This window comes from Falco rusticolus, chromosome 3 (genome assembly GCF_015220075.1).
Source record: "Falco rusticolus isolate bFalRus1 chromosome 3, bFalRus1.pri, whole genome shotgun sequence".
Taxonomy (NCBI): domain Eukaryota; kingdom Metazoa; phylum Chordata; class Aves; order Falconiformes; family Falconidae; genus Falco; species Falco rusticolus.
This window is the reverse complement of record NC_051189.1, coordinates 13,644,794-13,669,501: the sequence shown is the minus strand read 5'-3', so window position 1 is coordinate 13,669,501 and position 24,708 is coordinate 13,644,794. Positions and strand designations below refer to the sequence as shown.

The 24,708-nt window shown below is 44.9% G+C and overlaps 1 protein-coding gene across 28 annotated transcripts in view; it reads right to left on the bottom strand.

Moving 5' to 3' along the window:
• Positions 1-6,752: 6,752 nt before the first annotated feature.
• Positions 6,753-24,708, bottom strand: part of SCRIB (scribble planar cell polarity protein) — a 116,560-nt gene continuing 98,604 nt past the window's right edge. For 24 of the 28 annotated variants that reach the window (XM_037378796.1, XM_037378767.1, XM_037378768.1 and 21 more), the window contains 8 exons: positions 24,544-24,633; positions 24,042-24,230; positions 19,653-19,817; positions 18,832-18,971; positions 18,343-18,380; positions 17,413-17,487; positions 14,614-14,665; positions 6,753-9,135 (listed from right to left, as the gene is read on the bottom strand). In XM_037378796.1, the coding sequence (XP_037234693.1) occupies positions 8,975-9,135; positions 14,614-14,665; positions 17,413-17,487; positions 18,343-18,380; positions 18,832-18,971; positions 19,653-19,817; positions 24,042-24,230; positions 24,544-24,633 (910 nt within the window). In that variant the 3' untranslated portion in view covers positions 6,753-8,974. The other 4 variants (XM_037378776.1, XM_037378782.1, XM_037378788.1 and 1 more) reach the window with 4 other exon arrangements.

Below are 24,708 nucleotides of genomic sequence, written 5' to 3'. Positions count from 1 at the left end.
ACATGGACATGCTGGAGACAGTGCAGTGAAGGACCACAAGGATGATGAAAGGACTGGAGCACCTCACACATGAGGAAAGGCTGAGCGAGCTCCCTGCTCCTGATTTTTTTTTTAGACTTACCCCCCCCCTTTTTTTTTCTTTGGGGGGGGGGGGGAAGACTACTGTTCCATAAATTTCAACTATTGCTTTGTATCAGTTAGTATTTCCCACCTTCTGACAATGCTAACTAGTAATACCTATCACTTTACATGGGTATACAGAGAGATTTTTTTGTGATTTCTTCCATTCAAACAAGTTTTATTTTTGATTTGGTGTGATACTAATCCAGTAGTTTTTCTCTAATATGTTTTAAGGCATTCAATAAATTAGCCCAAATGACTCACCGTTACCTTTCTCCTTCTGTATTTATGTATGCTTCTCCTCAAGTGGTTTTTTTTATGGTGGGTTTCTCATGACAAGAATATTCTCCCCTAAAGACTCTTTTTTTTTTTTTTTTTTTCCTAGTAATCAAAGTTCTGAATGTGTTGTGTAAAAGCTGAAAAGGTTTAGACTAAACCACATGTCTGTTCAAGCTCTATTTCTGTGCTAAACTAAATCTTGACAGCTGGAGCAGGCCTTGGGCAAGGTAGGAGATGATCCATTTTTAAATCTGGGAAAAGCTCCATAGCTTCCTTAACGCAGCCTCGGCTGAATTCCATCCATTGAACGGTACGGATGGCAGTTTATCTCTCTGTCGGTAGAGGTCATTCTGAGCTGTATTTTTTTTTTTTAATGTACATTTTTTCAAGTCCTGTGGAAAGATTACAGTTACACCTGCAAAACAGCAGAGAAGAACCTGAGTATTTCCATTCATGATAGTTTAATTCTTCTGACCAAAATGTTACTACAGTAGTTCCCCTTTACAACTGATGGACGTGTTCTTAAGCAAGTTTGTAGATTCGCATAAATTAAATCTGGGAGCTAACTGTTTGAATGGAAAATGAGTATGTTTTCCAGCTTCCTTCACTAAACTTCCTGCTGCTCCCATAAATACTTGTGTCTGTGGTTCCATTATCGATGCTTTTCAGTCTTCTATCTCTATATTTACTGCTCTTCAGCAAATTGTTCTAATTAATTTTCCTTAACTCTTCCTCATTCAGTTCCATAAGTTCTTGAGTATCTTTTTCTTCAAACTCAACATTTTGTGCAACATTTACTATTTGAATTACATCATCCTCTCATTTCTCAAACCTTCAAAAATCATGAGTCCAGCCCTTCCATCGTGCCTTCCAAGAATCATTAATTGTCTTGCTACAGGAATGCAGCAGCTGCAAGAGCAGGAGTGCAATGTGGTGTTGCAGTATGGTGCATAGAGCCTCATTGTTGCTGTTCTGCATGGCATGCGGAATTCTAGTTCCTGCACAGAGATGTGATCAGGAGACACATGGTGTGCTACTGAAGATGCTGGGAGACAAAATCCATTTGAGTGGACAGTGAGTTTGGAGTCTATAGCTGTATACGGTGAGAAGTCCCATCAAGCTTGCATTGAGCAGGAAGGTTGTAACAACGCTACTAGAGAAGAGCAGACCTCTGGGATGGACAGAAAAAGGTAAAAAAAAAATAAAATATATATATATATAAAAAAAAAATTTCCAAACCTCTGACAGCCTACCTTTCAAGCAACCCCAATAAGGAAGGCCTTTTGTATAGCACAGTAGAAGAGGTGGGAGAAAAGATCTATCATTTATAAGAGTAAATGTTCTATTCTAGATTTCTTATAGGTATGAAACTTGAGATAAGATTACACGTTGAGGCACCGTCCTATAGCAGTATGCTATTACAGCCTAATGTTTGGCTAGTGCTATCTCAGATAAGATATGGTTACTAATTATATGAATGTTTATTTATAGACTGCTTTCAGCTCAAAGTGAAATAGATTGATTTAAACTACTGCTTTAATTACACCCTTATTAAATCCTCACTTGGCTTTGGTACAAGGTGTGAAATTAGTTTGTGCTTTGGTTACCATGCAGCCCAAAGAGAAAAGTAGAGGAAAACTCAAAGGGAATAAGCTTGGGGTGGGGGCAGGAGGTGTCTGTGCAGAAAATAAAGAATTGCCCCTTTACAGCGGGGAGGGTGACATTTACTTGCTGTTACCAGAAAGGGCTGCATCTTTGTGACGCCAGGTCTCCATTAGGCATGAAGGCTTTTTGAGCCTGTTACAGACTTCGGTACAGGACACTTTATGGCTGGTTGGGGTGGGTAGTTCAGTTTTTCTTGGCAAGACAGTGTCTACTTCTTATCCATATGCAGTCGGCCATTGATTATTATTCGTTTGGACAAGCTGCAGCTTTCCTGAGGTGTCAAGACACTACTTTTAAGAACACGTGGTACTCAAACAGTGTAAAGTGACTTTGCCTAGGGCCCTGAGATGGGCAAGCCGAGCTACAGTGGCAGCAGAGTGGCAGTGCCGGTTATGGCATCCTACAATGCATAATCATTGGGAATTCTCACCACTTCACCTACGATGTATGTCACTAAAACCACAAGGAGCAGCAGCAAAAGTGGTACTGAGTGAAACCCACAGGTTCATAAAGTTCAGCACATTGTCTCCAGAAGCAGCTGGTGGCAGGTGGGCAGTTCTGAAAAACAATATCCTCCATCCTCTGGTGTTTCTAAATTGCAGGTTTCTCAGAGCTGACTCCACATGGGTAAATCTGGTGTGATCTGCAGCTTCCGTGACAGTACCTTATATCTGTTAGCAGACAATGGTTGAAGAGAATCCTGTAAGTATTCAGGGCATCTGCCTACCATTATATATGGAGGGAAATAACAGGGGAGGAGTCCATCCCTCACCTTGTTTACCAATGCAAGACAGGACTTAATCCTGAAATGAAGAAAACTTGCATTTAGCAGGACCTGAAAAGTAACTTGTGAATAACAATAAAAAAAGCAGCCTTAGTCCATGACTAGCACTTAGATTCCTTCCCATCTGCTTGAGTTATCACTTGTGTAAAACTTCTTCTTCCCCCCTGCCCCTGCTCACTGGATGTGAGGATTCAGGATTTGTAGTTATGCCAAATTTCAGGTGGCTTTAAAGCTCCTGATTACTTGTTTCCATCTTTGCTCATGTATACTTCTTTGAAAGTTAGATTTTAGAGCTAGGCCCTTGATGGCTAAGATTTCATTACTATGTCTTCTGTAATTGTAGGACTGTGGGTTGATGTTCCCTCCCCCCCCATTTCTGTGGAAAAGTATTTGAATCTATCGTCTATGTAAATGCCATAAACCACTCTTGCTGGGACTACCCTTTGTAGAAGGGCACTGTCATCTTTACTGCTGTTGAGTTTACAGTTTTTGATTTGTTACTAGCTTTCTGTAGAAGGTCTCTAGGACATCTTACTCAGTTAGGTAAGAGTGCAGATTCAATGAGACCAGTCCAGAGTAGTAATGCTCTGCTTTGGGACAGGTTTAGGAAAGTAGCTCTTCTCCATGCTATCTGATTTTGCTCTTACCAAGTTTAAATTGTTGCATAGATTTTCTGCAGTTACTGTCTTTGGATTAGTTATTACTGCCTGTAGGGCCATTTGTTAAAGGGAAACTGAATTCTGCAGGCTTGAGGGCCCACCCTGCTAGAACCAGCTGGTTTTGTGATCCTTTGGGCCCATATCCAAACAGCAGCAAGGCTGCAAGCATATCCTCAGTGCACGCAGAGAGACACAGCCAAGCACCCACAGAGAAACGCAGCCTGGGGAGTACCTTTCCAGGCACCACATACTCGCCAGCAGCAGCCACACAGGCAAGAACAATACAAACGGCTGGCCACACGAGACCAGCCCTTTTTATCCTCTGTGCTCCCCTTTCTGTTTTCCCATTCTTGTCTGATACACCTTGAGCCCTCCTTCTTCTTTTTGCACCTTTGGCCCTTCCCCTAGACAGTCCATTCTAAGTTTTACACAATCCTACAATGCTTCTCAAGTATCATTACTATCATCGTCATCCATCTCCTCCTCCTTTTCCTGTGTACCTGGGTGTTTATTACTTATCCTAATTCTTGTCCTAGTCTTTCATGCTCACACATGCCCCAAACCAGATAGTGTCACAAACCAGGTAACATCATAGTCTATGCACCTGTGCCACCTTAACAAGCTGCTTTTTACATTTTTTTAGATGCATTACTGTGCTTTTTATTTGGCTTGCTGTAGTACTTTCCTGTTCCCGTCTTCAGCATTTCACTGTAATTTGCTCTTTTCCATTTGCTTTTAACAAGATACAGTTGTCAGCTATATGGTAATCTCCAGTAAAACTACGATGCCCAAAAATCAGTGTTACGGAGTTTTATTTCATGTCTTGCAAGTTTGCACCTAGAGCTATGTCCCAATATGACATTTACTTCCCCTCCACACTCCCAGTAGCACGCCTTTGATTTACTGGTGCTATACAAATGCATTTAGCGGCAAGATTCTTTCTTGCCAACCTTCTACCTAACCAGTTGTACTCTATTCTCTATTTGTGCAGCCTTGAAGATCTTTGCATTATCACTAAAAAATGGAGATAGTTTTTTGTTCCTATTTATAGTAGAATCTCCACCCTAAATAAATTTCCTAAGTTAATGATGATGACATAAGAGCATCCTTCCAGCACACCTAAAAAGCAAGGAGAGCTGTTAAGTTCTGAAAATTATTTTTTGGTTGTCTTTCGCAGCCTTTACTCCAACTGCAGCATCTTACTGGAGGTGATTGTGTGCTAGCTCTGTGAATACTTTGAGTAGCTATCATATATCAGACACTCTTGCATGAACACCTTTTCTGGACCTGCATCTAGTAGAGCATTTGGAATTAGGCCCTACTCCTTTGCTTCTCATCAGCAGGTTTGTCATTTAAAAAGCAAAGCAGCTGGACAGATTCTCTAGTTCTGAAGCTCTTCTGAATACGCTTGCTGTTAAAGACTTCTGGGCCACCTTCCATCACGGCAACAATCTCTGTCCTCCTGTCCATACCCCAGCTGGAACTGGGGCCAGTAACACAGACACTTTTGGGAAATCTCAGTTGCAGATAAATGGGTGGGGATTGCCCACCCACCAGTGTATATGCAATGGGTGGGTGGGTTAGGGGAGGCTTTCAGGCTGGCATTTTTAGGAGATGCGTATGTAACTATGTACTCTTGCCTGAGGAAAATTATGCTAATGACCTGCTTCAAATCTTACAAGGATGCCAACGTTCATGAAAATGTTTACTTTTGTAAAGTGGTAACTATTGCACATGTCCAAATCATGGCTCCGTTGTCTTAGGTAATAAATAAGCACAGATGTGTATATACATATAACAATCTAAGCGGGGGGGGGGAGGGAAGAGCGATTAAAACCATTTGTAAAAAATTCCATTTTATAGGGGAGGACCTGTGAAATCTATTGTAGGAGTTTGTGTACGTCAACACTTAAGACTCTTGACCCCTCCAAGCTGGACTAAGACAAGACTGTTCCTGCGGTACCATGCGGTGTGCCAGGGTCTCTTTTCCAGCTGTACCTGCAAGTCAACGGTTGCACAGGATGGAGAGTGAGGGCAAGGTCTAGTATGACACTGCCTCTAGAAAGAGGAATTCTGCCCTCTTCCCACTGAGGCCGTTTTTCTCTGTGCTGGCATATCCTGGTGGCCATTCATTGATCCACACTAAGGAGAACTTGTTTGGGCTACATGAAATGTGTTAGTTTTTTACCAGTTCAACTGTATTTTTAAAAACTTTAATCATGTAAACAAACTAGTGTTTATTTTTCTTTAAGCAGAGCCAAGTGAAGAAAGCCAAGAGGCTTAAGCTCTTGCTCCTATCCCTGTGTTCTGTATTATATCGGCTGATGAGCAGGGCCCAGGCTCTGCATTGCTTCCAGGCTACTCCTGTGCCAGCCACCTACTGCCTGCGTCCAGGTGTTCCTTCACACACACAGACACACTCCCCCATGCACCCCTGGCAACTGGTCAAACTGGAGCCAAAGCCTTAGGGCTGGCACTCCATCAACTCGCCCACACCCATGAGGCAGCAGGCACCACAGAGCTCAGCAGTAGCAGAAGGGACCAGTCCTCACTGCCACAGTCAGTAGCATCACATCGGGCAGCCTTTACTGGCAGGCTCGGGCACGGAGCGCACCGGCACCAACAGCGTGGAGGTACATTTCGTGCCCAATCGGCCCCTGGTACGGACGGAATTCAGAGTGTCTCTGTAGTTAACATCAGTACGGTCTTAAAGCTTGTAACACCGGACAGCACCTTGTAGGTTTTTTTTCCTCATCCTTGACTTTACCTCCCTCCCCTGTATGCCATTAAGCTGGGCACTGTTTTTTAAATAGGTGTCAGTGATGAGTGTGATAACTAAAGCACGTATCCCACAGATATCATCTCACTTGTTTGCCCCTGTTTCCTTTCCCCACTATTATAGCTTCTCTGGAACAGAAACCTCTCCTCCTCTCCCTCCCCATCCCAAGAGAGAATCTGCCACTTCCAAAATAAGGAGTCCCTTCCAACCTACATAGAGATGAAGCTAACAGCTGCTGGTTTAGGTTCTCTTCCTCCCTGTTCAGCACAGATGCCAGCTCTCTACCAAATTTACAAGAGTAGCATGTGCTCATCTTGATGTTCCTGCAGCTGTCAGTGATTTAGGTGATCAGGGATTTCTGCACACAAAAGCAGGAAAATCACTAGTATGCCTCCTACATTACAGGGTGACTGTATGTCAGAGGAACCAAAGTGCTGATACAGAAATTGCAGGCTTCACACAGGGCTAAACCACATCAACTAAAGGTTCTAAAATGTAAAGTAAACTTTATTATCCTTGAACCACAAAATAGATTTCTTTGGTTGTACAAATTTCACTAGTTACAGTCTTGATGCGCTAATTTTCCCTCAGAGTCTCTCAGAAGAGAATGGGAGAGAACCCAGAGCCTGGCACCAGGTACCACAAAGGGAAAGAAAAAAAGAATCACAAGTTAGTCACCAAAACCAATCCAGGATTGTTTCCAAAATTGCTGTTGTTAAAAAGCAAATGCTAAAATCAGATTTAAAAAGGAAAAGCTCAAATTGCTGATGATGGAAGCAGCCTTAGCTGCAGTTTGAGATTATCAGAGTTCCCCCTTCAAAGCTCTGTAAAATTAAAACATATGAAGTCAGTTAAAATGATCCACTGGATTTTGGCATGAAGGGAGATTCTCAACTAAAAGAAACTGCATCCAGTTCTTTCATTCAGCAAATATACAAGCAGAAGTGCCTGTCACTCCCAAGCCACTTTGAGTCACTGAAAGGCTTAAGGTCCAACTCTGGTCTTACTGCTGGAGGGGTTCAGCAGAGAGCACCAATGTTATCAGGGTAGACAGATCAGATTACTGCCAAGCTCAGATGCCTTTCTCCTTACTAGAGGCATTAAAAAAAAAAAAAAAAAGAAAGAAAGAAAAGAAAGAACAGAAAAAAAAGAAGAAAAGGGATGTTTTACTTCAGTAGTGGGCAGCAGAGACTGATTTCAGAGCGATAAGCAGCATCTGTCTCCTCCACATCTGCAGAGCTCACTTGATACAGAATCTGTTCACAGCCCTTGTTCCACTCATGGACACCAGGAATCACACCCCTGCTCCTTTTTCATTTTCTTTTTCTCCTCTTGCATGGGCAAGCATGTATCTTCCCTGTTCTACATGGAAAGGGGTCTGAAGCCAACAAGTTGGCAAAGAGTAGAATTGCGTAGTTATTGCAAGGTATAGGCCAGACCCACCCTACTTCATTGTGCTCCCTGCCTGGCCGGCGCTCCTTGAAAGCCCCACACTGCGCACCCCCGTAACGTCACATTTCATTTCACAGCTAGCGGGCAACACAGTGGACTCACCCGCTAGTATCCTCCTACCTGTAAGACCCTATGACTCCTAACCTGACCCCAGCATCGCCACTTCCTACCCTTGCCCCTTTCCTGAATCCTAACCCACTATCTTATCTGCTGTTTACACCTCCTATCTCTGCCACCATATCCTAATCCCCAACTATTCTGCTCTCTACTGCTGTCACACATGCACACTGCTAGACTCTTGCTACAGCTGTTCGGCTCCTTTCTTGTTTCTGCCCTGGTTCACCAATTCAGCCGTGGTGCTGACAGAAGACAGATACCTGGCCTCCTCTGACACTCCGTGCAGTGTGCTTGCAGAGTGGGTCACACCGCGTGCGAGGGATCCACGCAGTTACGTGTAAATCCGGGTAGGTACCTGTCCCCCAGAACAGCACTAAATACTGGCAGGAGCAGTTTGCTACGTGGGATAGATTGCTGCGCTCACAGAGGCAAGTGGCACAGAGCTGGCACAGGCTCCTGCTTATCCAGTCGTCTTTGCTTGAGCACACAGGTGTCAGTGTCAGAGGGAGGCACTTCGCTGAAATTTTTTTTTGTTTTGTTTTGTTTTGCTTTGTTTTGCCTCCAAGCTACCCATTTCCACATACTCCCAAAAGAAAGTGAGGTGACATGGTGTGGGAGGTGGAAGGAGATGCTTTTTGGCAAAAGAATGGAAATTAAATAGGAGCAAAGGCAGGCTGGACCTTCCTTCTAATTCATACCAGAGTAGAAGCTCCCACATTAACCACTAAAAAATCCAAGTTGAGGAAATAACAGCTGGAGCCCAACACACTCTCACACTCATATGTTCTCCCTGTCCTACCCTTCCCCCACACACAATATTTACAGGCTAACAAGCTGCAGCTGCCCACTGTCCTACCCACACCTCCTCTCAATTTGCCATCAGTAAGTCTAGTATTGTCCCATCTTGTTTAGGACATGCCCCAGTGCATTATTGGGTGAGAAAAGAGGGCGGTTCACAGCCTTGAAGGAAGTTAGTTGACCACAATGCTCCCCGGGGTGCTCAGTTCCCATCCAGAGTCCAGGAGGCAGCAGTGTGGGCAGTCCAGTGCTATCCCCGGAGCACAGGAAGCTCAAAAAGCCTGTGCTGGGCTATTCCATCGCCCAGGTGCTTCAGATCTTCTACGTAGGGACAGCAGCCTCCAAACTGCGCCGGCTGTGTCGGAGTTTGCGTTTGCTGCTGTACAGGGCCATTTCTTCAAGTGCTGATGAAGTCGGTGTTGATGAATCACGCGTTACTAACATGTCCTCTTCCTCTGGCTGCCCGTCCTGCTCCTGGGGAACTGTGTAGACAAGAGAAGTTAAGTTTTTAAGAGCCAGTGTTAAGTATATAGCTGATCCAGTTAATTCTGACGTAAGGGTGCCGAATTTGAGACACCGCTAAAGTCTTGGTGATTTACAGTAATCCCACGGCCAGGACTTTTAGGTGATCTGTAGCTCAGGTAGCGACTACTGTGGCTTCTGGGAAGGAAGTCACATACGTGGGAAGATACTTGTCCCTAATACCCACGATTCACTGAAAATTATTGAAAGTGCCAAGCCTTAGGAAAAAAATCAAGTATACTGAAAGGACCCAGGTGTCAGCCAGTGCTCCAAACCATTTCACTGGTTTCAGTAGAGCAGCATGCACTGAAGAGCAGTGTGACCACCAGTATGGTAATGCCACAGCCAATGAGAGACGTGAGCATTCTGGCCCTGCTTAATGCTGAAGTCACACGACAAAGTCCTTTCTGTAAATTTAAGACTGTGACTTGGGCTCCTTGCTGAAAGAACTTTCCAGGAAAGATCCTCTGGCAGGGCAGACTCTCAGTTAACTTGGTCTTTTAGGATGTGTTCTGTACCTAAAGCACACTGCTGTTACGGTGGCTCCTCACTCTCCTGAAAGGAGCTGGTAGAGCTTATCTGACGTGCTCTGACATACGCCTGGAACATCTGCCCTTTGCCATAATTTGGCTGGAGCAACTGCTGTGAGATACTTGTGTAAGAAGTTCCACAAAACCACAGATTTTTCCCTTCGAGTGCAAACTGCCTCCTGGGAAGCCTCTCTAAAATCTCTGAACATAGCACAGGACCTCAAATACAGAAATCTATGAAGATACATCAGATCAAAGGTGCAAAGTCTGCTGAGCTGTACCCAGTGGCCCACCCTCTGCTCTAGAGCCAGACTCCAAGATGCAACGTCCCCCTCGTCACAGTACCCAAGTGCGAGTAGTCGTTACGGTTCAGAATGTTTCCTGAACTATTAACCCCAGCATTAACCCGCGGTTTGAAAAGGTCTTAGAAACAAATAAATGTGTGTGACTGATCTCACACCTTGAAAGGGTAGTGGGATTGGTAAACAGATGACTGACTTCCAAACAAGGCAAACGGGTACAAAAGAAAAGCATGGGCACATGCAGATCAAAATCCAGACTGGGGGGCTGGGGGAGGAAATATGGCTTAGAGGGAAGTCATTCCTTTTAGACCCTCTTAGACTAGAATTTACCAAAGGAGCAAGCAAACATGCAAGTCAAGTGATCTCAACACACCACACAACTTTTAAAAATGTTTTGATTGTTCCTCAGCCAAAGCTCTTACTGAAAACAAGCTGCCAAGGGATAAGGCAGCATGTCCTTCAGTGGGTAAGTAGTTTAAACACAGGAAAAGCATAGGAAGATATGACCTGCTATCACATCATAGAGCGGCTGTCTGTATTAGGGTCAGTATTTGGTAGCTAACAAGAAAGAGTAGAAGTGATGAACACTGTATTGAGAAAACCTGCTGACGATACCAAGCTGTATATCAGGGCAGTCAAATGAAACTCAACTACAAAAAAAGGGTACTAGGATTTTACAGAGTTAACCGGGCAGTGGTGTGGAAGGTGAAATTTACTGCAAATGTGAACAGATTCAAGAAAGAAAGAAACAATTCCAAAATTGAAGACTTCTGGCTCAGAAAGCACCAAACCGCAGATTGTTGCAGCCTGTAGTATTCTGGGAGGAATCACTTTATGCTTTTCTTCTTGTATGTTTTTTTCTTGGCATTCCCAGTGGCTCACATCAGACACAATATCAGACTAGCCAGAACCTCGTGCTGACCTAGCAAGTTTATTTGTACACTACTGGATGATACTTAAGATCAGTAAAAGTAATATAATCCCAATTGCATATAAAATGCAGCATCCTTAAAATAAGATTATGGTTCTGCAGTCATTAGGGGGAGCTTTCTGAAAACACCGGCACACTTCTCAACAATACCATTTCACTTTGGAGGATTAAATATCGGAAAAGATGGGAGAAGGTACACAGCACCTTCTGCCACTGCATAAACTCATCATATACCTGCACCTGCAATACTGCATGCAGCCCCGTTCTACTTCTCTACTTAAAAATGGCAAGGATGAAATAAAAAGGGTCCAGAGTGGGTAGCAGAATGATTCTCACAAAGAAGAACTAGGATTCTTCAGCCTGGAAGAAAGATAACCAGTATGATATGGTACTGGCCTACATAAATGGTACAGAAAGAATCAGTAAGACACAGATACTCACTGCATCCCAGAAAACCCAAGGAAATTATCATGAAACAGAATTACAGTAATTGTGGAACCCAATGCCACAAAGCATCAAGAAAGATTAAAAAAGAATTAGGATAGTGTTACAGAGGATCATTCCACTGATGATCTAGATACAATACCTGGCTCAAGACACCCCTACTTAATAGGTGATTACAGAAAATTGAGAATATGCGTCTCTGCAAGCTCATTTTCTTTATTTCTTATAGTCTTTCCCAAAGAACTCACTTCCCGCCAGACAGGATACTGGTGTATTCTGAGCCAGTACAGGCCTCCTGTCCCATGAGAGAAATCAGAAAACACTGGAAGAGAGCACAGGCATTGCAACTAGTATAAATCTAGAGATTCTAATTTTGTGAAATTTCGGCATTTTGGTGGGAAAGAATCTCTAAAATGGAAGTCTGGAGAACAAAAGGGTGGACGCAAGTCTTTGGAGAGGTGACTAAAAAGGCTGGATGGGGATAAATCAACGGTATGAGAAGGTGGAGAGATAATCTTTCATTCCTACGTGTACATGAGCTGCTGAGCTGAGTCCTAGACTCAGTAATTATACAGTACTAATTAGTCCAGTGTAGGACTAAAAGATACTTCTCCTGTATGAATTGCTGTAGATATTAGACATCCCAAGTGGACAAAGACTGTGAGGACAGAAGTAGTTTCTTACATACCATAAGCAGGTACCCAGTAGTAAGTGCAATACAAAATTATCAAGTGTGTATTTCTGCAACCTGATGGCTACAAGATAGGAAAGACTCTAAATCAAAGTGAACTGAAAAAGTTATGTCATAAAGCAAACACATCCCATGGTGCCGCCCTAAAAATGTTATTATGAAGTTCAATAAATTCATGGCCTCTTGCAAACCTTGGAATAAATGTTTTTAAACACATTTAAAAGATGATGACCATGAAGTCATTGAGTCTTTAAACTAAAAGACGGTAGATTTAGATTAGATATTACAAAGAAATTCTTTACTGTGAGGGTGGCGAGGCACTGCCACAGGCTGCCCAGAGCCGCTGTGGGTGCCCCATCCCTGGGAGCTCAAGGCCAGGCTGGACGGGGCTGGGAGCAGCCTGGTCTGCTGGGAGGTGTCCCTGCCCGTGGCAGGGGGGTTGGAACTGGATGGTCTTTAAGGTCCCTTCCAGCCCAAACCATTCTGTGATTCTGTAAGTCAGACCTGAGAATGCAAAGATTCTTAGAGCTCATCTGCAACGGACAAAAGAAAATGGTGTGCTTTGACAAGATGTTCAGAAGAGATAGTTGCTAATGCTTTCCAGCAGTCAGCAGTAAGATAACCTTGGAGTTTCTGTTATAATGCTCTTCTAGGATAAAATTTAGGAATTGCTTATGAGTTTACCCTATGATCAAAAAAAGCCATAAATCCATGACCAAGGATAATTCTGATTAAAATCCCAGTGTGTGTAGAGGTGTACAGAGAAAAGGTGTCACTAATCATAGCAATCAGATCTCTTTAAAGCTGTATTAAATACACACAGCAGTGAAAGGCCTGATAGGATACGTCAAAGTGGTGCCTGAAATGCTGGGAGTTGCAAATGAAGCTGTCGGAGTGGGAGGGGAATGCACACACGGTGCTGTTTTGAACGAGTTCAGCATATACTCCTTTGATCTTTGGTAAATGGTTTCCTTTCCTCTTCCTTCTACACTGAAGAAAAATGGGAGTAAAAAGCACTCTAATAGTCAAGTATTTTCCCAGGTATTTTATTCCAACTATTTTCTCCACATATTCGGAGAAGGGTATCTGAAAAGAGACAAAACCAAGCCTAGCAGGAAGCTGGAACCGATGCAAGAAAAGGATCTTTTAAATTCCTCATACAGATTTTCTAACTTGCCAGAATCTATGTAAAAAATAAAAGCCTGTATGTTGGCTGGAATGCTACACTGCCTGGAAGAATGAGGCTGGGCAGAGGGGGTGGGGAATCTAAAAAAAACACTTGAGAGCTTTGTCCCATACCCAAAGAGCTTAGTTGCATCCTCAGCTGCTATCCTTCCAAACCGATTTTGGAAAGCCTGCAGTTTTTTGGTGCCTCACACACATCACAGCCTCATGCAGTGGTGAATTAAGGATTAAGGACTGGGTTAAGAAACTCTTGATAGAGCATCACACTCTTGATATGGCTTTTATTCTGTTTGAGGGCAACAAAGAGCAATGCCAGGCAACTGTGAGGTCTGAAGCCCCTAAGCAATTTCTGATTATTTCCCAACCCTTCAGTGCCCTCCTAGTTATGTACGCTGACTGAAGGGACCGCCTCAAGAAAATATCCCAGGGCTGAGAGGTTTACTCCAAGCGATGAGGAACAGCTGTTGTTCTCTGCAAGGAAGTTTTTCTTGAGTATCTGTGTAGCAGAACCTCCTTCTAGAAATGGCCCCCACATGGATCAGCTGTCTGGAGTGCAGCCTTTCTCAGAGAGATTTACCAAGGTAAGAGATAAATTTTCCTTGCGTAAAATTAAAGCGGGGAAAAAATAGCTGCAAACAGGTAGAAGAAAACCAGCATCAACTGCTGAAGGCAAGAGAAGTACTACGAAGGCGCAGGCCGGCCCTGCTCCACACTACTACTACAGCCACCTAGAATGAAGTGAGAGAGAGTCTGAGCCTGTCTATTATAGCTGGGGACAGAAACACATCCCGTAGTTAGGACAGCCTGAAGAGCCACAGCAGTCACAGCTTTAACGACTTTTTATTTAGGTAACCACGTACGCAGATCCACGAGCACAGACTTGGAGAGTCGCGTGGGTACTCTCAAGCACCCAAATGCTCTCGAGTCTTAAACCAGGATGAATTTATTTGCAGGTGCCTGCTGCACGCAGCGAGGTTCTTTGCTCTAGCCAAGGGGGCACAAGGCAGACCCTCAGCAATGGATGTTACCCACTTAAAGCAGGGGACAGAGGCCAAAAATTCCCATCCACATTCTACCAGCACTCTTTATTCCAGAACACAAAACCAGAAGAAAACGAGGCATGCTTGTTACACACCATTCTCAGCAAATTAGCCATCGCTAAAGCACAATGCAAATATCCTACCCAAAACTGAATGTGGCAAGTTTGGAGGTTTCATTCTAGAATGGACAAAATAGGACATTCATTCAAGAAGCAAGAAGTTCAAGTCCTCAGGGTTGATTCCACAAGCAGACAAAGGGGAACCCTCTAGAACTGTGGCAGGAAGCAAGTAGTACCAAGATAACCATGAGCTTACCTGAGTTATTTCTGTCATCTATGTGTCTGAGATCATCAGCTGCATCAGGTGACTGCAAAAGAACAGAAGACATGAGCATCCACCTCTGTAACACTAGTGCCAGGTAATTCCACACCTCCAGCCTTCCAAAACACTTCAGAGAACCTTTCGCCCCAAAGGCACTGGTGATACAGCAGCCAGGGCATGACCCTCAGTAAATGCACACGATTACAACATTAATCCTCTGCGCTGAAGCCAAGCAGCCCACCGCCTGAACTGCAGGATGAGGTGTGTGGCTGCCCATCACAGCTCTCCTCCTTTTCCTTGTGTATGGCTAGGGAGGAGAGGGTAGGAAGCGACACGAAAGGCAGCAAGCGTAAAGACTATAGAAAATGAGTAGAAACATGGGCGGAGAGCAAAGACATGAGCTACATTTCCTTGAGAGTCCTGGATCCTAATTCTCCATCTGCACAGTTTGCAGGCCTAGCTTCTTAGGCAAAATCAACGTTCTTCTTTATATTCAGGTGTGTAGAGAGAACTGAAGTGGGACAGGAAGCAGTTACATTCCAATGGATGGCAGAGACAGCTTTGGAGAAATGGCTAAGTGAAACCATGAAACTCCACCAGCTCCTGCAAATTTTAAAGCCTTCGCAAAATGAAGGCCACTCCAACAGCCAGAGCTGTCTGCAGCTCATCAGACCAGAGTGGCAACACCATGAGAAAACGACTTTGCTCATGGTCACAAACTTGAGGTGGCTTGAACACCAGCACTACTCTGGGGACAGGCGTAAATGTGCCAAGCTGCACATGTTTTGCCGACATAAGAGAATTTCATCTAGCTGTAGACAGTGCTTCAAGGACAGAAAGATCAAACACTTCTGTTGGGGTATTCTGTTTGCTTCGAAAGCGGCTCCATTTGTTACCTGCACTATTCTTTCTCGGTTTGCACACAATACTTACGCTGAGCCGAACATTTCTCCGAGCTACACAAACGCAAGGATAGGGTTTCAGAAGAGCTCAGTATTCAGCAAGTTTAACGCTGCCAAACTCATCTGAAAGTTCTGGCCACTACTGATCAAAATCTGTCTTTTAGGGGTCGTCTTGCTCAGCTCAAGAGCACAAGTGAGGAGTAGCTTAATTTTTCTTTAGTTGTAGGATAAAGTGTGGCGGCTCTATACACTTAGACGGAAAGCATTAGGGAAGTTTCACGGCTGCGAGGGTGCAAGAAGCCCTCATTTCCATATAAACTTGCCTATTTTGTGCAAGCAGTAAAATTGGAGGAGGCGAGAAAGAGGGGGAGATTCTCAGCAAAATTAGTGCTTTAGAAATAAAGTAAACATATAGTAGAAGTCATGCTCTTCACAAACAGCAGACAGCAGAGCACAGGGGGCTGTGATGACTCCGGCACGCATCGCTGAGGAACACAGCTCAGCCAGACTAGCACTGCACCGATCCAAAGTGAGTGACGCAGTCGTGCAACTATGGCCAGGAAGAAATACAGTCTTTTAATTACTGCACTGCTGAGAGAGGTCCAGAGGAACTGCCAGATGATTTGGAGCTGTAGCCTCCTTTGGAGGCACCTTCTCAGCTGCGTGAAGACACAGTGCTGCACTGTGGCCTCAGTAGAGGCTTGGAGAAACTGAGCTAGTCCAGAGCTGCCACTGGGGTTTGAGTGGCCAGCCCTCCAGCTCCCTCGGTACAGAACATGGACAGGTGCACAGCCCAAAAGGGAAGGGATTCTTAGTGAAAATGATGACTACCAAGGGTTTAGCGATACCACCAGTGAAAGAAGAGGCAACCAAGAATACGCATCAAATAATGTACAACTGCCTGAGAATCCTCAAACTGCAGCTCTGCTAAAGTCTGCCTGGCTTTGGGGATGACACCTTGGACCTGGGATCTTTGTGTCACAACACCAAGTTAAAGCTCAACACATCAGTACTTGCTAGCTCTCCACACACAACACAAACCTAACTGCAGGTATCTGCTTAATTGTCTATACAAAACAAAAAACAAAGCCCAAAGAACTAAAAAAATAAAAATGTAAAAAAATAAAAGTTACAGACATACAGTATCTGCTCAAAATCACGTGTCACAAACGCAATCAGTTCATGACTAACCCAGACAATACAAGAAAGGCAGTTCATAGACCTGGACAACTGATGCTAGGTGGCCACGCTTGAGCAGTGCGGCTGGACAAGATGACCTCCAGAGGTCTCTTTCCTACCTCAACTGTGATTCTATGACAAAACAGGGTAAATAAAAGGAGGTTCTTTTAGGAAGGAAAACCACCTCACCATGGTGCTCACCCTTGGAACTCGGGGTCCTCTTACCACGTGATTACTTCACAGTTCCTCTACAGCAGAGTTACAACATACGAGAATTGTCACCACAGCTGCTTCTCAGACAGGATGCTGGATACATTCCAGTTTGAAGTTAACATTTGCTCCACTTTGCAATCTGTTGGCAATCATTTTCTATAGTTTTTTCCTCCCTTTTAGTTCCCATCTTTCACTTAAAAATGTTTCAGGATCAATTAAAGTGAAGATGTAGCTGCTTTACATTTGCAAAGCTTTTGTCATTAATTTTAAAACCATCTGGACCAACTTTTTTACAATTTCTCTTGACTGAAGTCCCCAGTAAACCCTCAGTTATACAGCATGGCCGGTTGTCATTGCCCCCCAGACAGCCAGGGCCTTTGAGAGATGACTTCCTCAAATCATTCAACCTCTGCTCTGAAGGTCATCATTCATGTGCAGGCACTTCCACCAAACCAAGCCCTAACCAATCTAACGAGATGGTGCAGCATGCAGTTTATACCTGGATTTCATAAACAGGTTTGGAGGAAGGAATAGCAGCAAATTCCCGGTAGTCAAACTTCTTTTCAGATATGGACTAGAAGGGACAGCAAAAGAGAAGAAACAGAGAAGAGAGAGTAAGGGGAGAGAAATGGATGGAAAACCAGTAGCAAGCTGAGCAATCTATGCAGAGATAAAAGTAGAAGCAAAGCATCATTCTCAGTGCCAAGAGTGGCTGGATACAGCCTCTGAAAATGGGGCGTCTCTGCCAAAATGTCTTTTTAGCTGTTCTGGTGCCAGGACAGGGGTTCCAGGTTCCAGAGAAAACATTATGTGCTCTGGTGAAATGCATATGCACACCAAGTTAGGTAGGAAACCTTTTTCCATGGGAAAATTTGTGACAAGATTCCTGATGGCTGTAGCACAGTCAGGATTTCAATCTAGCGCTGGCTGTATTGTGTGACCTTGGGCAAAACCAGGTCCCCTCTCTGTGTAGCCGCCTCCACTCTTCTGTTTGTCTGTCTTACCAATTTTGACAGTTCCCTGCAAAATGTCCTGTTGCATTTATACAGTGCTTAGAAAAAGGAAAATGCTGATTTCAGCTTCACTTGTCAGATTCACGATGTTGAGGAAACAAGGGGCCAAAGTTGCTGAAGTCAAAAGCTTTCTGAATAGGGAGATGAAGAACTAAGAAAAGGATGAAATAATAAAACAGGGAAACAGAAAACAGATGTCACATCGTAGTTGCAAAAAAGGGGGGGGCGCCTCCATCAATGCGTATGCCATAGTTCCATCCACTGTGGCCCCTTCACAGTCCCATCTGTCAGACAGCCAGACCTGGCTTAAGACCAGGATCCCACAGCCCAGATGCACAGTCCACACCCAAGCCGAGTAACTGAGAAATCCCAGGATTATAGGCAAGATAACAAAAGCAAGCAGAATTATGTCATACCAGCCTTCCCGGTGAAGTGACGTTTCTGGGACTGCAATCTGCAAAAGAGGACAGAACAGCAGTATTTAGTGACTAGCTGTGTTATATGCAACACTTCCCTGAATCTGTCCCTCCCATTTAGCAGCATTTAAATGTGTGTCCCAAGTGTCCTGGTTTCAGTGGTTAAACCATGACAGTGTGATAAAAGAGTATGCTCAGGAAAGAAAGGGCTTTCTCAGAACAAATGCCTCTTTCCTCTTTTTTTTTTTTTTTTTAAAAAAAAAAAAAGTCACGACGCTGGTTTTATTTCTGCCCTGGTTCCCTGGAACCATACGGCAGATGTGAGGTATGGTTCATACCATATCCTATGCTGAGAGATGTCATATGCCCCAAAGGACCTTCCAGTCTAGGCTGAAGAAGGAAATTGCTTTCAACAGGTCTGCTTTCAAGCAAGTTAAGCTAGGGAAGCACTAACTTTTTTCCTCGGAGATAGAGGCAGCTATACAGTACCTTCCAGTGGTGTTGGTGATGGGGTAGGAACAGGTGAAGGTGACTCTGCCAGCTGCTCCAGTGTGCTGCGTTTTTTCCCCTCCTTGGACTTGGCAATAACCATTTGGGCTTTAAGAGCATCCTGTTCAAGTGATTTCATCCTGCCTCAGAAACGAGGGAGGGAGAAGAAGACATCAGACTTTGCCTTCTTGATAAGAGATCATGCCGCCTTCTGTGCCCAGCAGCCAGATTACAGTCAATGGGCTGAGTGCAGAAAGGCAAAAATAAGCACCCTCGGTTCCCTGAGGCAGACAGACTTTCAAAGCAGGAGAGGAGAACCGCTTGGCTTGCTGTCATCCTGAAACACACATGCCATCACGTGTGTTGAACAGACAGAGCCTAGAGCTAAGCATCAACGCACTGAGAAGCTGCAGGCCTTTCCAGAGGTGCCATATACGATGGGAGAGCAACCCAAGCCGGGAAAAGAACCGCAGGGGCTCAAATGAGTAGGATCAGTTCTCAGAGCTTTGTTCTCCTCTGTGCTTTCAGTGTGTTGCCTCTTAACCCTCTTCAGCCATCAGGAGACTGTGCAATAGCTCAGAGAAAGCCGGCTCAGCCCTCAGAAATGTCCGCTCCCTTCTCCCAAACAGACCCAACATCCCCCCTTGTTCTCATTGAGACAACTGCCGGTAGTCTGTGGGACCTCAGGGAAATGAACACCAGCAACCACTAACATCTCCTCCCTACCCCTAGCAGGGCACAGCTGGGAGCACTGCGTTAGGATGCAGGGATACAGACAGGACTGTTAAGCATGCAGCTGGCAGGGAGGGGGCTGTGCACACCTGGATTGGCCTCCTGACCCAGGGATTCTTGAGGCGTGACTCTGCATTGGACTAGACATCTGAGCTGGCCTGGCCCCGGGAGCAGGTGCCCGTTGTCGGGACTGGTACAGCTTCCTGGCCAGATCCTGCTCGTACTGTTTAATACTGTCTTCAAGAGCTGAGGATCTGAGGAGGAGGAGGAGGAGGAGGAGGAGGAGGAGGAGGAGGAGGAGGAAGAAGAGGAGGAAGAGGAGATGATGGTGATGAACATCGCAGCAGACAAGCGCAGGGAAAGAAAGAAACAGATACAGGAACATACCCTGGCAAGGAGAAATACGGGTCTGATATAGGGGTCGCCTTGATTAAAACAGGCTCCTATATCTGATCCTGTCCAACACCAACTGCTGCCGAAGCAGGAACCTCCAGAGGGCAATCTGGGATGATGTGCCCAAAGCACAGGCTGTCAGAGCCTCAGCATCTAGAGACTGCCCTCCTCGCAGGCTAGGAGGAGAGGACTAGAAACACCCAGCAGACCAATGGAAAAGGCCCAGGAGGTAGTTACAAAGAAGTGTGTATGTGTGTACGTGTGAAACAAACTGAGGGAGTACAGGGTATGAGTGTGCGTGCACACGTTTGAGAGTCTCTTAGTGTACATTTGCATACATACATCTGACCACCTGTTAGCATGCGCCTTGTTTGACCACCAGAAAAGGGGAAGCAAAACGGACAAGCACATTACAAAAGGTCTATTTGCCACAGGCCCTGGAACACATGCAGTTGAAGAGGTGAGGGCATCTGTAAAATAGCATGTTCATGGTAGAGAACTGCCAAGATGCCTATAGCCCTTGCTGGATACCTGCCCCCCTCGGTATATGCCTGTACCTTCTTAACCACACTCCTCCTATGGCACGAATGCCAGCGGTTGTGTGTGCCCAGAACACTTATGTAGCATGGGTCCCAGTGTGTTTATTTCAACAGAGCACAGGGGTGTGTGCTGGGGGGGTGGGAGTGGGAAAGGGGGGGGCGCATCACATGTCCTGGCAGAGCACTGATGACACAGGGAGAAAAAGGAAAGCCCAAGAAGGTGCAAAACTGATGGGGTCACGAGTGACAGCACACAGATCAGAGAACTGGAAAGAAGCAGAAGATAGAAGATTAGAAAGAAAGTAATAAAATCAGTGGCATGCATTTAAAGAAAATACAGGTTAGTGAGGCTGCAGCGCCATGTGCAGGGCCATCCAGTCCTCTCTCCCACACAGCACACACAGTGCTGCCTGGGGGGCCTCTGGAAATAAGATCTGAGCCCTGGCTGCCATCATGTCACTGTGCCTGGTCTAGCAGTTACAGAAGAGGGATCCTAAGAAGACCAGATCATCCTGAGAGATCTGTGGTAGGAGGGAACAGTCCGTCCTTGTCTTACAAAAGGAACATATCATGGTGACTGACTGATCCCTGCCAATGCAAAAATAAGCAAGGCCTTAACCCTACCCGAGGATCAGCCAAGCACTTCTTTAAGAACTGAATAAAAAGCTACACCTTGGTATCAGAAGCGAAGCGGAGGCAAGGACCTGGTCTGCAGAACTTAAAACCAGTCACACGTATCTGCTAACTGAAAAGCAAGACAGGTGCAAGTAGCTTCTCCTTCTCATATATTCTTACCTCTAAAAGGCTCTCCCTTCACTAGTTAATTTTCCATGAAGAAAACATGCTTAGAAGAGATGAGACTGAAGGTTTGGAACGCAGAGATCTCTTTCCTGCCCATAGTGGACAAAACCACCATCCTCAACACTCATTAACTCCTCTACAGTGTAATGTAGAACTTTTACTGTGCCCTAAGCAATTTCAGCAAAATCCTAGCTAACCCAAAACCAGTAATGTTAAAGGAGCAAATCATGTGATCATCTGAAAGAATCCTGGCCCCTTCCCCCAGCATTTTTCAGGATTTCTTTACCTGCTGGCAACAGTAACAAGTTCACGGAAGAACACAATGTCCTGAGGCAAGTGGTGTACATTCTGCGACAAGAGCAATGTCCTTGCAATGAATGGCTTTGCTTTCAAAGGTTTGTGCAGACAACATCATAGTTCTCCTTCCTACACTCATCTCTAACAAAGCTCCTATTCCTTGGATACATTAATGCTTAGGAGGAATCAGAGCTGACATTACCTCATAAAGCCTGCCCCATCGTATGAGGAAATATGCATGGGAAGTGGAGGCACGTGGGAGAGAAAATCCTGCGTATTTAATGGGGAAGGGATGACAGATCAGTCCGTACTGCCTCTCCAAGCACAGCGATGCTGGCTTTCAGGAGGAGAAGCCTGACAGACAACTTCTGTTTTCTTGGATCAAATACAACAGTGGAACTTCTATAGGTGCAAAGACTGTGCAGCAACTCTGTGCAAGGTGTCTACCCCTGATGACACTGTGGTGCTTAAGCAGCACCATACTGACAGTCAGTTTTTTATTTAGTCAACGCTCGTTGCTTTACTGTGAGACAGAGGAGTGCTATTACAGCCCTCTCTCCACGCATTTGCAGCACAGAGGGCCTTGGTCATCTGTCCAACGTCGTAAGAAAGAATATGCCAGAGCAAGAATTTGGATCTCATCATCTCAATCCCAGACAGCCTCTTCTGCGTGATCGTTTGTAAGCACACACTTGGCTCCACAACACCTACGCAGCTTCTAGCCCTGTAACACAAGCGCAATGCGTCTGTTTTGGCAGGCATTGTTTACAAATTCTCTTCCACTTCTATTTTTTTAAAAGGGTTGCTCCTGGCTTAACATAAAGACACAGAACTTCCATTTGCAAATGATGCCACTTAAGAAGTTGTGACAGAAACCATGGAAACAGCATCCACTAGAACAGGCGTCGGATGCCAAATACAGTGGAACACTGAGTGAATCAGAGCAGGGGACAGAATCCCACAGTCTTTGAAGCATGTAGTACAGAGTACTACAATAGTACAGGGTGGAAACAATCCTGCCAGAGCACACACTGTTGCCACCCTGACTCACCACTCTGCCTGTATGCAGACAGCCCCGTTAGCAGGGAGCTGGGGAAGGAGAGATTACTAAGTATAGACTCACACACTAATTCAGGTTGGAAGGGACCTCTGGAGGTCATCTGATCCAAAAACTGTTTAAAGCAGGGCCAGCTTCAAAGGTCTAACAAACGTGCTACAAGATGACAGAAATCAATCTTTTCCAAATCAGGGTTCCATATAACAAACAGGCTTTCCGGTGACCTGTTCAGCTTTCTGACATTACAGGGCTGTGCAGTGAAACGGAGGCAGCATGTCAGAAGAAAATTTCCAGCTGAGACAGACCAGGCAAAGGATTCATCCAAGGCAAAGAGCTGGAGCATATCAAGAAAGTTTTTTTTGAAGGGCAAAAGCCCTGGTACTAGGAACATTAGTCCAGCTCTAAATAAACCCTAAGGAGGTCTGATACATTATCAAGTAACAATGAGTCTTTGTATCTCAAAGCCCTGGATATAATTAGTCAGCTCTCACTGAGGATTCCACTGTGTATTTCTTCATCCTCAGAGCCTCCCCAGAAGACAACAGCACCATTATCATCCACGTCTAAGCACAAACACTGGAATTGCCAAGCGATATCACAACTCACGGTAATCCCTCCAGCGTCATATCTAGGAGGCTGGCATGGATGAGTCACTAGCAGCCCTGTTCCTCTAAAAGCTCTCATTCAAACCCCAAAAGAGACTGTTTCAGATTGTCCTTTGAATGCCTCCTACAGAAACATTATGGGAAGAAAACTATAATTAGTTATAGAAGCAGCTCGACTAATTTTTGGAAGGAATTATATGACATAGTAAATGCCTGGACTAGCTTCAGGTCTTAAGTTCTGAGATAGAAAGTTCTCTATCTTTCAAAACAACTTTTAATCACTCTTAATAGCTGACGAAACAGCTTGTGTGGATAAGAATGCCCTCGTTTTGCTAATTTCTTGGCCTTGGCAAGTTTCCCAGTACGTGAAATACTCTTTGCATTTTTCATTTTTAGTAAGTCACCTTGCAGCTTCAATAAATACCATCTTTTTCACGTGGTACAAAGGAGGTGGGAAGCTGTGTGCTGAGAGGGAAGGAATACATTCACTGTCACATGAAGGTGTTTAAGTTAGGTTTTTTAATAAAACTCCACTGTCTTCATGATTGTGCAAGAGCTGTTGAAAGACAAGAGACACCTCACCCATGTAGCTGTCAGAAGCAGATGAGCTCAGCCAAGCGGCAGATGCTTTGCACTGTTTGAACAGAACTATATAACCTCCCCTAAACACCTGACTCGGGAAGGCTTATTTGTTCCCTGTTTTAATACCACTTAATCCAAAAGACATGCAGCAGGTCCCCTTTTCCTGAACTAGCCTAGTGAACAGCGAAGGTTCTTCTGCCTCACCGTGCTGCCCTCCACATCGCTCGTTTCTCTGCCTCCAAAGCACGACGTTCTGCTGGAGAAAGCTCCTTCTCTTGACCGCTCAGCAGCTCAGGACTCTGCATTCGCAATCGCTCCTGGTGCCGCCGTTCAGCTTTGGCTGTCCGCACAGGTGCCACTGGATCCCCTGCTCCAAGATATAATGGACTCAACCTGGGCAGAGAGAGAAACAGTGAAAGGTACGCTGGTCTGGTCCACCACAACTCTTTATCTGCCTGTCTTCAACATCAAAAGGCAAGGACCAACACCCTCAGTCAACTGTTAAGTATCAAATCCAAGGACATCACTGGGGGAAATTGGAAGGACACATAAAACAGGTCAGTTTCTCCTAAGAAGTTGGTTCCTATCACAGTTTCCCCTTCTCCACAAAAAACTTCCTCTTACACACTATGTCTGCTAAAAAGGAGAAGCCGTCTGCTCCATCACCTGTCAGCTCCTAGGCAAAGAACATGCCTGATCCACCTACCCAGACATGGAGTTGGTTCTCTGTTCAGGCTTGATTCCCTCTTCCAGTGAATTCCTCTGTGAACTGTTGTTCTCATTGACCTCAAAGGGCCTAGAGCAAAACAAGCATGTCAGCTAACAGCACAGGGTGGCAGACGCAAGAAAGGTTTGGAACAGATCCAAGCCC